General features: G+C 35.2%; 1 protein-coding gene across 10 annotated transcripts in view; it reads left to right on the forward strand.

The window, feature by feature from the left end:
- Window positions 1-12,849, forward strand: part of RIMS2 (regulating synaptic membrane exocytosis 2) — a 473,080-nt gene that overhangs the window by 117,960 nt on the left and 342,271 nt on the right. For all 10 annotated transcript variants that reach the window (XM_086741147.1, XM_086741150.1, XM_086741149.1 and 7 more), the window contains one exon: window positions 1,990-2,300. In XM_086741147.1, coding sequence (XP_086597273.1) covers window positions 1,990-2,300 — 311 coding nt within the window. The remainder of the gene's footprint in view (window positions 1-1,989; window positions 2,301-12,849) is intronic.

Here is a 12,849-nt window from a genome sequence, read left to right on the forward strand (position 1 = left end):
TTTCATTGCACTGACTCATATATGGAAAGTTTAGGACTTCTTTCAACTGTGTACAAACCAAGCTGAAATATTAAAGGCTTTTAATTGCTATTGATTAAAGAGGGCAAAAATACTTCTGTCCTTGGTGCTGAAATTTCAGTTGGGAGCTTTCATGTGCTTTTAACTTGATTAGCAAAGGTAAAACAGACATGTTCTAAAATTTGTAGTTGAATGATGGCCAGGCCTGACGCATACACAGTATTGACCTTTGTTCTCAGGACATCTAACCTACTTCAGACAGCAAGCTGCTACTCAGAGAGTCTCTCTTTTTTACCCTCAGTGCTTTGATTGTTCTGTCTTGCTGAAAGAAACAGACATGAGTTCTCATAGATGGAGTATCAGTGCTATAAAAAGTTAAAAGGGTAGTTTACCAGGATGGGGCATATTGCCACCATAAGATGAGCAAGTGACACCTCCTTTTCCTGCCCCAGCCTGGCATTTTGTGAATGAGACAGTCACTGAGTTTAATTTGAGTACGAACCTTGCATCCCAGTAGCCTTCTATATGAAGCTTTAATGAAAATATTTTTTGGTGAGACTTGACCAAAGTGCATTGCTCAAATTTTATATTAGATAAGTGCCTGGAGAATAAGTAAATTACAAATTGCAGCTTCTGAAATCTTTTCTGGTGGACTGAGCTAGATGTATAGTGGAGGTAGAAACTATATTTTCCATGTGATTCAACCATGCAGCTAGCTGCATTTAAAAGAATAATAAAGAGTATTAACGTAAGCCTTTGAATGTCCTGTACTGTAAATCCTTGAAAATGAGGCAGCTCCAGTAGGAACTGGAGACATGATGACTAGATTGAAGGCTGAGTGTAGACATTCAAGGAACATGTAGTAAAAATTATACAATTTTGTCTATGAACTAAGACAAAATATATAAAGAACAGAAAAGCTGAGTTAAGGCTAAAGAAAAATGAAGATTAAGGAGTGAAGGACTAAACTTGCAGTGAATTAGTGCTATCTACTATTCAAATTTTAAGATAACACAATAACCAATTTGAATGTGCCGTTTTATTAATAACTGGTCTGTTGTATTTGATTCATTACATCCTGATTTATTCTTCTATAACGTAAGAACTGAATGTGAAATTAACTTACAGATAATTGGCACTGGCAATTTCCTTCACTGCCATGTGACTAAGGTGATTGGATACAAAAGCTTTGCAAGCAAGCACATTTTAGAATATTAGAAAATCTCATTACTGTATCCAGGATCTCACAACTGAGAAGCTGTAATCATTTTAATAATTTAATAAGCATACAGTGAAAGCTAAATCTTGGCTATGAGGTGAAAAGAATAACCACCTCATTATTGTGTAACTTTATTTATAAAATGGCTTTAATTTACAATAGCTTTGAAAACCATCTCACTTCTTGAAGTCAGCTTCTTCATGTAAGTGTGAGATACAGACCACTGCTGAAGTAAATTAGCAGAACATTTTTGAGAATTATGAAATCACTTGTTTGCAACAGCGGAGAATCTATTCCAAAGTTCCTTACTCTGACTAAGTGATAGAATGGATTAAATGTTTAATGAATTTTTTATTCCCTTCTTTTTTTCTATCATCCTATTATCCCTAACCTTTAGTCTTAATTTTCAAATCTTACATTTACTGCCATTGGAATGTCAGTAGGTAGATCCTTTTCGTGTATACGGCTACTGTCTCTGGTTTTCCCTTGTATTATAAATAGTGAAGTAGAAGTAGAATAAAAGTATTTTTGTGTTTGTATTTTTTTTTTGTAAAACAATTTCCTCCAAGGTTGTACAGATGCTTTTTATTGTTCTGTGGCTAAATTATTGTAATTTTAATAGAAAGAATTTAAATGGTATTCTTTCTACCTTTGGAAATGGCAACAAACGATTGGTAGATATATGCTTGATGAAAACTTTGTATACAGTGTTTACAAGCTAACAGATTTTCCATTTAAATATGTCTGAACAGGTAATGTGGGTATGTAACCTGTGCCGAAAACAACAAGAAATCCTCACAAAGTCAGGAGCCTGGTTCTATAACAGTGGATCAAATGCACTGCAACAGCCTGACCAAGAAGGTATTAGAGGTCTGCAGAACGAGGAAGCACCTCAAGAGAAAAAAGCAAAGCTGCAGGAGCATTCACAGTACCAAGGACCATCAGGTGACATATCCACACAAGTTTTGGACAAAAACAGACCTCAAGGGCTCACAAGACAGGACTCAATTAAGAATGGTTCAGGAGTAAAGCATCAAGTAACAGATGACACAACATCAGACAGGTAAGGAAGCATTAATGCTTATACTGATAAGATCTGCTGAATTTATGCCACAAATTTTATCTTTTAAAGTTTTATCTTATTTTTATTCTGTACCCTATAAAATACATACTGGGCTTTTTGAGACAAACATAAGAGGCAGCAGCTGAGGAGTCTCTTGTTGTATTAAGATGGTCATGGACAATGTGCATGCTTCATTCCTTCTCATTAAAGAAACAGCATGGAAAATGACAGTTGCAGTGTTACAGAGCTTGTCCATGTGCTTGCAACTGTGTTGAATCATGGTCATTGTGCTGTACAGAATGTTACCATATTTCTTTTGTGGCTGCTAACTTTATAGCAGAATTTTAGGAATCCAAAATAGGGCTCAAAAAAGCAGGTTAATGGAAGATGGTGGCTGTTTAGACTAGCAAATTAAAATAGCTTGTAGTACTTGCAGTATATAGTGTTGAAGATGGTGAGAACTTTGTGCGATGACCTGAGTCTTTTCATGGTTTCCCAGTTTCTTGCTGTTAGTTCTTGTCATTAGAATGAAATTTTTTTTCTTCACTGGTTCAGTGATACTTGGCATTGTTTGAAACTGTGGCTGTTTCAGTGCTACTGTCATAGGACTCATTTAGCCAGAGGCTGGAGCTGGAACTTCTCTCCCTTTTTCTTGATGTGATTGTACCAAAAGCCACCAGAATGCTTTCAATATCTGCTGCTACATTTTACTGGAACACAAAAGTAAAAGCTGTTTCACTGAGCAGATTTAATTTCTTTCTATGAAAGACAAGAATAGAACTTTAAATGTGGTGGGAAAGGAATGAAGAGAGTGAGCTTGTTCATGTGTTTCCATGGAAATGATACCCTCTCTCTCCAGAGACCTCCACCTGCCTTGGAATTTGGCAGCCAGAGCAGTATAATCTGGCAGCCTTCCTCTGCTGCCCAGCTATGACCTTGTTACAGTTTATTCTACAAGCTTGAAGCAAGTTAGACAGCTATAATATCTTTTACGGCTAATAACATTAAAATTGTTTTCCTTTTCCCTCACCTCTTGTATTCCACCATATTTTATTTCCTATTTTTGGTCTTATTTTGGAACTAATTGAATGTAATTAATCCAACCCTTTTTGTTTCACTTATTCTGCCTGTTACCCTTTGCTCTGATTTCAGCTGATGGGTTCAATACTTAGTGGCTCTGAGTGCTCCTCAGTTCTATGCATGGTCTCTGAGAGAAACAGCTGGAAGCTTAACTTGATGATAAGGAGCAGGAGAGAGAGACTGATTCTCTTCTGGTTCTTTTTTTTTTTCCTTAATTTTGCCAGGAAAATGGAATCTTACATAAAGTGATGATAAAAAACCCCTTTCTTGTTCTCAGCAATAATTTAACTCTGAAGGTGTTTTTATATTATATGCATGCAGAAAGAGACAAGGAGAGAGATGTATACAAATAAATATATAATTATGATATGTAATATGCATTTACCCTAAGCAGAGTTATATAATAAACATGGACAGTATAAAGTAATATTTACCAACAGGGAGAATGTAGATTTTTTTTTTGCCTGAAATCAGAACCATTCTGCTGATTGTGATCACATCTACTCAACAAGTTGTTTAAATCCAGATTGTTTTTTCAGTGATTGTCCCCTTCCTGCATTATTTGGCTACTAATACTAGTATTCCCTAATTAACATATACAAGTATGCTTAGAATGTATTTGTGATATATATTACATGCTATTGAAGGTTAGAGGGTCTTCTGAATAATTTTCTTGCCTAATGTTTCTTACATTAACTGTCTTTCCTTTGCTGGAGATAATGAAAAAGACTCTTTGATGCCCAGTCAATGTCTGATTGGTCAAATGGACTTTTAGAGGAGAATATCGATGTCTCTGAGAGAGACTATCACAGAACTGAAGGATGGGGATAGACCTTAAGTTTGGACCTGTATATGCTGTCGTGCCATTGCTATTCTCAGCCGTAATACTAGGAAGGCTTAAAATTTTATTACATTAAACCACTGTTAAGAACAGAAGATAATATATTACTATTTTAAAATGATTCTGGTCTTCTGTAGTATTTTTTTAAATGCTTCATGTTTTGTTTTGTTTTTTTTTTTGTTTTTAAACATGAAGTGAAAAAACCAACCAGTAGAGAAATGTGTTATATGTGAGATCATCATGACGGGTTTTTTTTTTTTCTATTTTTAAATTAACTCTGGGCAGAAATTGAGCTACTGTAGTATGGTAGACAATTTGTCTAGATAAGCTAATACTAGAAGAAAAGCGTGACTATTAAAAATGTCCGAAATAATAGGGAAATAGCCAAAAAAGTCTGAACTATTTAAAGTGGTTGTTGTTTATATTGCACAACATCAATAATAGAAGTAGAAAGTGAGAATGATACTGTTTTATTTTTCACCCTGAACACAATAGTTTTGACACAAAAATAATTTTTAAAAGTTAAAAACAGTAAAACACGTGTGAAAAAAAGTATTGCTAAGACTCTATATACTTAGGTTCTTACGATTTGAATAGAAAGGTAAAACGTTATTTTTTTTAATCAAAGTTTTTTTTAACATTTGCAGTTTCCTTTGATGTTGCAACAATCATTACTTAGTAGTCCTTTATTTCAAGTATCATATATTTTATCTTGGTCATCTGGAGACAAGTTGGTCACAGTGTAAAGGGCAACATTCACTCCCTGAATCTCAAGAACACCATTTCTGTCTCATTGCTTGCTATGTCTTTTTTGATAGCGCTTTTTTTTTTTTTTCTTCCCCATTCTTGAGTAGTACTCACCACATTTTTTTCCCTGTTTTCTTTACTAGTACTATTCTTAATTAAAATAATATTCATTGTTTCAACCATTAGACTAGTATTCTGTTCCCTTGATGTATGCAACAGTCCCATTTACATGGGATCCTAAACGGTTCAGATAGACAGATAGGTACTTGATTGTAGATCCTCTTTCACTGCTCTGAAATTTGTTGCTTTAAACAAGTCTGGAAAGATTTTGGATTGCACATTCTCTAAGGATGTTTTTGTTGTATTAGATCCATTACAGAAGAAAAGAGAAGTAAAAAAGTATTCAGAAGCAAGTTGTACTTACCACCAGCAGAACAGTTGTCCATTAATTTTTTTTTTTTTTGTTCATATCCAATATTTATAATTTGCCTTACAGTGCTTTTACTGCTTTCTGCGTACTGAACCCATGGAGAAGTCAGAGGCAGCAGGCACACCATAGGGTCCAGTGTTAGATCACTTTCCGTAACTGACCATCTTATATTTGATATTGTTTGAGGTGAGACTAGCATAATTTGTATCGCGTGGAGATTTTATGCTAAGGGCAGTTGAGAAGTAACCATAGGTAGTGTTTTTCACAGACTTAACTATGTGAGTTGACTATGGATGCTGATGTAGTATAACACCAGACTCCTGAAAATTGCCAAATGATGTGAATCAAAGAAATGCAAAATATTACTCAACGTAATCCATAGGCTCAGAAGATCCATTCTGAGGTCTGCTGTGCCAGATGGTAGATTTATGGCTGTATGCACTGCAGTTCTTTGATTTGTACTATCCAATTTCACATTAATTCTGGATTATACGAAAGGGTCCTTTTTATTTTATTTTGATCAAAAACATTCATGTACTCTATTGTTCTAGCAGTAAAATTAATTGAAGATACATAGTCCTTTTTCAGTCATTTTGTAGCAGGCAATCAGCTTGTGAAATAGTTGATTTCTTAATTCCAAAGCCTAAGCCAAAGTAAATGTTTATAATGTTCTATTAAAATGTGTACAACATCCTAATAATAAAAGCTGGGGAACAGGGAACCTTGATGCTGATACAAAGCTTTTTTTTATGTGTCATTCTGTTTGCTGGAATTGTTAGATCTTTAAGTGGTGCTGCCATGCTTGAGTTGTAAAATAATTATTTTTCTTGCTCTTGGTAGGATCCATTGTAAAGTCATTTCAGTCATTCTCCACATATGAATTCAGTGTTTTAAACTGTAAATCTTTGGTGACATTCCAGAGTTCGTTGGAATTTGTTGCTTCCTTTGTTGCTCCACAAACCTCTTTTCCATATATGTGGCCTTTCACAATCCTTTTTAAGCAATAGCTCTCTTGAAGTAGGAAAGAGCCCATGCGCCTTCCCAGTGCAAGGTTATGATGACATAACTATTTGTAATCTAATGCCTATCTGAAATGATGTTACGTAGTTCAGGTAGATGTGAATGATTAAGTGTTTTCATTTTTTTTTCTTACTCCCCCACCCCATCCTGTATGGATACAAAATGCTTTCCAAATTTTGAAAAGCTAACTTTGAATTTGTATTATATATATGTCATGCATTCTATTAGTGTAAGAAAAGCTCTCCTCTAGGGTATTTTCATGCACAAATATTGTGAGAAAATTTGCTTTCATGTTTCATAAGTCAGTTTATTGCTGCATCTATCAGAGGGTAAGCCATGTCAAAAAAAGAGGATTGGTTCTTGGTATCTGTAGATCATGATCTGTAAGATCATGATTTGAAGCAACAGTAACGAATAAAGCTGCCTGAACCCTTTTCGGATTAACTGTAAGGATATGAGATTAAATCATAAAAGCCAGAATGAAAACAACAAATTAAGAGAGTGAGCAGCTGCAGAGTTGCACAACAGCAGTATTTATTTTCCAGGCCAGCAGACAAAGATAAAATATATCCTTCTTCCCTCTTCCTTCCCTTCTCCTTTCAAAGATACATATGTGTTTTGGGGGTTCATTTTCTATCATCCTTTTTATCTGAGGAAAAAAAGGGATTTTTATGGTAGTTTCCACACACTACCGTGAGTTTGGAGGATGGATTTTATTCTGAGTAAGAACTGCAAACTAGACTGTTGAGGCTACTTGGGTCTGAAGATGCGGGTTTTGTGCATATATTCTTTATGGAATGTACACGTGTTTCCCACATATAGAGGTTTTATTTTATTGCGTTACCAATGGCAGTAGAATGACAGTGGTCCCCTGTGTCCCTTTCCTTCCGTTCTTGGAAGGAGTGCTAGTATGAGTTGGCAGCGTAGGCTCTGTCTTTTGGGACTGCAGTTGGGGATGTCAGGGTGTGAACAGAGAGAAAAAGAGACCAAAATAAGAGGGAAGAGGAGGAGAGAGGAAAAAGCAGGCATAAGACAGCTAAGAAACATCAAAGAGCAGCATGAATTAAATAAATGAAAATGCGTGTCCATCTGTTTCATGTTATATCTTTCTCAAATGGCTCTTCTTTAATTGCCGTATTAATTGCTGAACAACTGATACTGAGAACATCACTGATGGTAGTTTATTGCAATTTAAAGTATGACAATGTAACGTTAAAGAATCAGTCAATTTCATTTCTTTCTGAAAGGCTGAACACTGGCCGTTTCCCATGATTATAACTATTTTTCTTCTGCAACACTTATGACACAGCATTGTAGTGCAGCCTCTGATTTTAATTGTTTCTATTTCTGAGTACCTGAGTTGATAGATCTTTAGCCCAGGTGTCTTAAAGAAGCATACAATCTTTACTTGGACCGGTGGAAACTAAGCAATCTCAAGTATAATAGAGGCATTTTAACTTTTTAACTCATGTTTTTCTACCTGCTGATGTATTTAGAGACAGTGAGAAATACAAAAAGAATTGTAGAGAGACAGTGTTTAAAATAAAGCAGTTAGTATCGAAGGGTCAGGCTGATAATGCTATTTGTTTATATCAGAAGTATCCAGTAAGGACAGCAGTGTCTCAAAATTTTTTAGAATATTTTGTAAGAATTAACTCACATTAATTTTTTCTAACATTGTTGACCAGCGCAGCAGAAAAAAAACACAACTGTTGAGAAAGCATAATGATAATATTTCACTTCGTGAATAAATCTAGTATTTTGTACAAGTGTTTTACAAGTTGAGTCTAAAATTGTTTCAATATTCTTTTCCATGCATGACTGTAAGTCAGATGTCATTGACTTTCCCTGGTGCTAGAACAGGATGCAACATTTGGGCATTAGAGGTACCCTACAGTATTTTTAACATATTAGCTAAAGATTTAAGTTTTATGGGATTTGAACTGCTTCCAAATAAGGTTTTATCTTCATCTTCCTGCTCCTGTTCCACCGTTTTTCACCACTTTGACAGTCAGTCCTTGGAGCTGTAAAGTGAAACCGATGGCAACCTGAAAACTGTAGTCTCAGTAGTTCTGCTTTTGTTTCTTGTGCTGTCTTCCATTTCAGTGTATGCTTTGAATGATTCTTGAGGTAATAATTTAGAACAAACTAGTTAGTTTCTTCTTCACAGAACTCCTCTATTAACTATGTCATTCTTCTACGTATAGGTTTAGGGGTGTAGAACATTTCATGGCTATTCCAGTTTTCAGGTCGGAACTAAAGCTATGCTTATCTGCTGTCTCGATCTGGAATGGCATAAAAAGGAAATTAATAATAACTATGGGCAGAGGAAGCAATAGAAATTTATGGGAAGGGAGCCAGAGAAAATGTAGTATTTAATTATTGAAAATAAGTACCTTGGGTTCAAGAAAGTCAGAAATGTTGAAGTGCAGAAGTTTTAATGAAATAGTTAGACATTTATGACAAGGATTAAGCTGCACCTACTTATGAGGATGAGTAAGGAGTTTGGTACCGTCTGTAATGCCTGCATATAGAGTGTCTGTAAGAAGTTCCGAAATGGTACTGATGATGCCTGTTAACAGCCCAGACTACCTGTAGTGGGTATGCTGTGTTTCTACAGTTATTAATTGGTTGCAATGTGTTGTAGCATCTCCGTTCTATTCTAACTTCTGGAAAACAAGGTGAGCTTTTTCTCTCCGTTACCTTTGAAGGACTGTCTGTCTTCTGAGAGACAAAATTGTTATACAATTCTGTTTGTCTCCTAATGTCAGTTTTGTGGGTCTCCCCCTCATGTGAATAGTGACAATGCTAACACAACATTCAGGACCTGCAGCCACATTCTGAATTCAGTGTGGTTTTTCTGAGATGTGCATTGCTTCCCTCCCTCGTTTGACTTTTATTTCCCCCAAAGCAGTAAAACAACCAATGAGTTAGCTGTTTTTAATTTTTCTTTTAATAAAACATCATCAGAAAATATATAATTTTTTTCCTTTTAGACTAGCCTTTATCTAGCTGTAGAATCTGTACTGAGTAGCCTTGGGCCTCTGACCAATGGCAGACAGAATTTGGGATCTTTTTTTTTTTGAGGAAGCTAATCTGTTTGGAGAAGAGAGAAAGAGAAGAGGAAGCTTCCCTAACTGTAGCAGAGCTAACATACCTTAATAAACAGTCTACAACTGCTGTTTTGCTTTTCAAACATTAAAGAGTATTTTAATTAAACACATAACAAAGAGATTGAATTCCAGCTTTAAGTGACAATCTGAAGTTAGCTGCAGTCATTCTCTGCAGTGAGCAAATCTCATCTTAGTTTTAGGGAATTTCATTTTCCCAATTTAATGTAGAGTGCCTTTTAAAAAATAATTTCATTGCAACATGATGTTTGTGTTTTGCTTATTGTTACTGATTACTTGATTTTTTTTCTTAATTATGCATATTTGTTGCATACTGGTTACTGAAAACCAGCACTTACTACTTGAATTTTCTCACTCTTAAGCAGAATGAGCTCAAGGAAATCTTGATATTCAGTGCTGATATTTGGTATCGTTGAAGTGTGGTTTGGCCTTCCATTGCAGCGTTATGCTTCTGTATATCACATCTATGTCTTTGACTGTGCTAAAATGAAAGTAGAATCATTTAAAAATAATTTTTAAAAGTTAATGAGGCCAGTACCTTTCTGGCTTGAACATGTCTTCTTAAAGTGCTGTTTTGTTGACCTTGCACAAACATGAATGTTAGAGCTCACTGTGTGTTCATAACCCTTAGTTGTGCTCTGCTCTGTTCTTTGGAGGCTAATTTCTCCTCGGAAGTATAAATAACAGATTTTGTTTGAATTTCATATTTACAAAATTGGTGTGTAAAGGTGAATAAATTACATCTGTGGAGTGCAGCCAAGGGAAATGGCTAACATTTAATAAAAGACTCTGCTAACTCAAGTTTGTAGTTTGTAGTTTCTGGCAGCAAAGTGGTTCTGGAATCTGCAGGAGGCAATTCAATGAATGGCCTTTTATTGTCATACTTTTTACCATAGCTATATAGACTGAAATAAAATAAAAAATGAGAATGAATAATTGTTACTGGTACAAATTCTTTCTTTGGCTCTTTCTTTGTGCCTCTGGAAGTCACAGATGATAAAAGTAATCACTACTGTAGTGCAATTTAGTTGTCATTTATCTTTTACATGGCAAGTTTAATAATTTCAGCGAATGTCAATCTATTTTCTTTTATTAAGTCAGATCTGAGGAAAAAATATAACTACAAATGAATGTAATAATTAAAAATACATAATTAAAAATTACATTATTAAGCAATACCATTTTGTTTTCTACTTTGTCTTTAGCATGATTATTCTTTTTCTGCCCCTTCTTCAAGCCAAATCCTTGTTTTTCCCTTTGTCTACTCTGGAATATCTTTATCTAGTTATGTATTTATTTTATTAGCTCATTTTCTTTTGTGTATCATCATCTCTTTCCCACTGGTGTGAGTTCCTACCAAACTCTGGCTAGACACTGCAAGTGTTTTCAAAGATATACCCATGTTATTCCTTCACTTAATGACAGACATGCTTTTCTTCTCTGAGTTCTTTTTCTTTCTCCTAGCTCTAGCCCAGCTCTTTTCCTCAATTTCCAACAATTCTGCAACCTTTCATAAGTGGCCTTTCAGATTTGTGGTAAAGTAAGTGGACACTTCTCTCCCAAGCTTTGAGAAATCTTAATTTTGTGCCTTTCAGTGAAAACAGATCTTGCTGCATTCTTTACAAAACAAAAGGAAGACAGCCACAGACATTTTAAGGAAATAGTTACCTGTTCCAGCGAAGTGGTGTAGCACAGTGTCATTTCAAGTTAAGGAGAAAATGTAGGTGACCTGAAGTCAGTGACTCTTAACTAAGTGGAGTTTTAAAAGATAGTATCTATGTGTGATATTCAGTGGGTTGTGTATATGCAACTTGTTCTGACATCTCTGCACTGTGCCCTGTAATCATGCCCTGGTGTTTCAGAAAATGACATCAGAAAGTGCCCATTTCTGCAGCACTGGACTTCCTGGAAATGCTGTTAGGGACCTCAGTAAGTGTATCATCTTCATAGAATAACAGGAGGTTAAGTTGCTCCAAACACAGTTTTCTCAATTTCTGGTCCAGTTTTGTCAGCTGATATTATATGCCTGAGTGAGTCCCCAGATGTAATTTGTCTGTCAAAGTAAGTTTTTATTATGCAGCTTGTAATAGGATGAACCATGAACTTTGCTGCAGAAAACCCATTTTCTTTGGCAAAAAGCAAACAGCAAGGACAACAGTTCTTACAGTAATATTGGGATAGAAAGCAATGCATTTTAGCTGCAAGAGGATTTATTCTGTAATGACTCTGTGAAAATACTGCACTTTAAATGATAGGCTTCCTTGACGTTCACTTAAAAAAAAAAAAGCAAAAAAAAAAAAGCTGTCAAGGCAGATGAAATGAAAGCAGAAAGCATCTGATTTTCTTTGTAATTCTACATAAACTTGGAAGCTTCAGAAGGACATTGCATTCTGAAGTTCCAAATCAGCGCACAAAACCATTATTTTTTTTTTCCCCTCAAAGCTAGATTAATTTTAATTAAATCTTTTTGACTTTGGCATGAGGTGCTTGGCTGACAAAAATGGACCTGCTTTAGTTGTGTCTTAATGCTCCAGTTAGAACTGTGAAAAATATTTAAGCTGGAAGAGGAATCACAATTAGTTCAACAATCTCACCTCTTGAATAGAAAAAATTCGACAGCTCAACAGTTAGTTCAGCAATTTCACCTCCTCATGATGCTAAGATAATAGCATTTTATTCTTAAAATGGACATGATTAATCTTGATTGACAGTGATCGGAACAAAAATAAATTCTTGAAAGAAACCAAATATAACTTGGGTTTGCATTTCTTCAAAAACAGTGTATATTTTGGATATTAAGGCCAATACTAGTAGTGTCTCAGCTTCTCCTCCTCAATAAACTTGTTTTGGATGATGATAGAGTCCATTGCAGTGATGACTGATACACTGGTGTAGATCGAGAACATTCATTCTTACCTACTTCACTTTTTCGCTCCTCCTTCAAGTAATTATGAGCATTTATAAGAATGCTTGTGTTCCATTTGTAGATATTCACAAATGCTGTCAGTTATTTTCAGAGTTAAAACCAGTAAAGCTAACTAAACCAGGAGATTTCCCTCAAGACAAGTATTTTATATTTCATGCTCTATGTGGCATATAGGTACTTCTAGAAGCATTTTTTTTTTTTCTCTCAGAAAATGAGATTTATTTGGAAATTTGTACTGTGGTATCACCAAGTATCATGAAGCCTTACAGTTATGATAACAGTCAATTACAAAATTAACCCTAACCCCCTCCCCGAAGGTTTTAATGTCATGGCCAGCACTACCTTTACTCCACTAGCATAAAACTCCAGTATTA

The sequence above is a fragment of the Chlamydotis macqueenii genome, chromosome 2 (genome assembly GCF_036417535.1).
Source record: "Chlamydotis macqueenii isolate bChlMac1 chromosome 2, bChlMac1.mat, whole genome shotgun sequence".
Taxonomy (NCBI): domain Eukaryota; kingdom Metazoa; phylum Chordata; class Aves; order Otidiformes; family Otididae; genus Chlamydotis; species Chlamydotis macqueenii.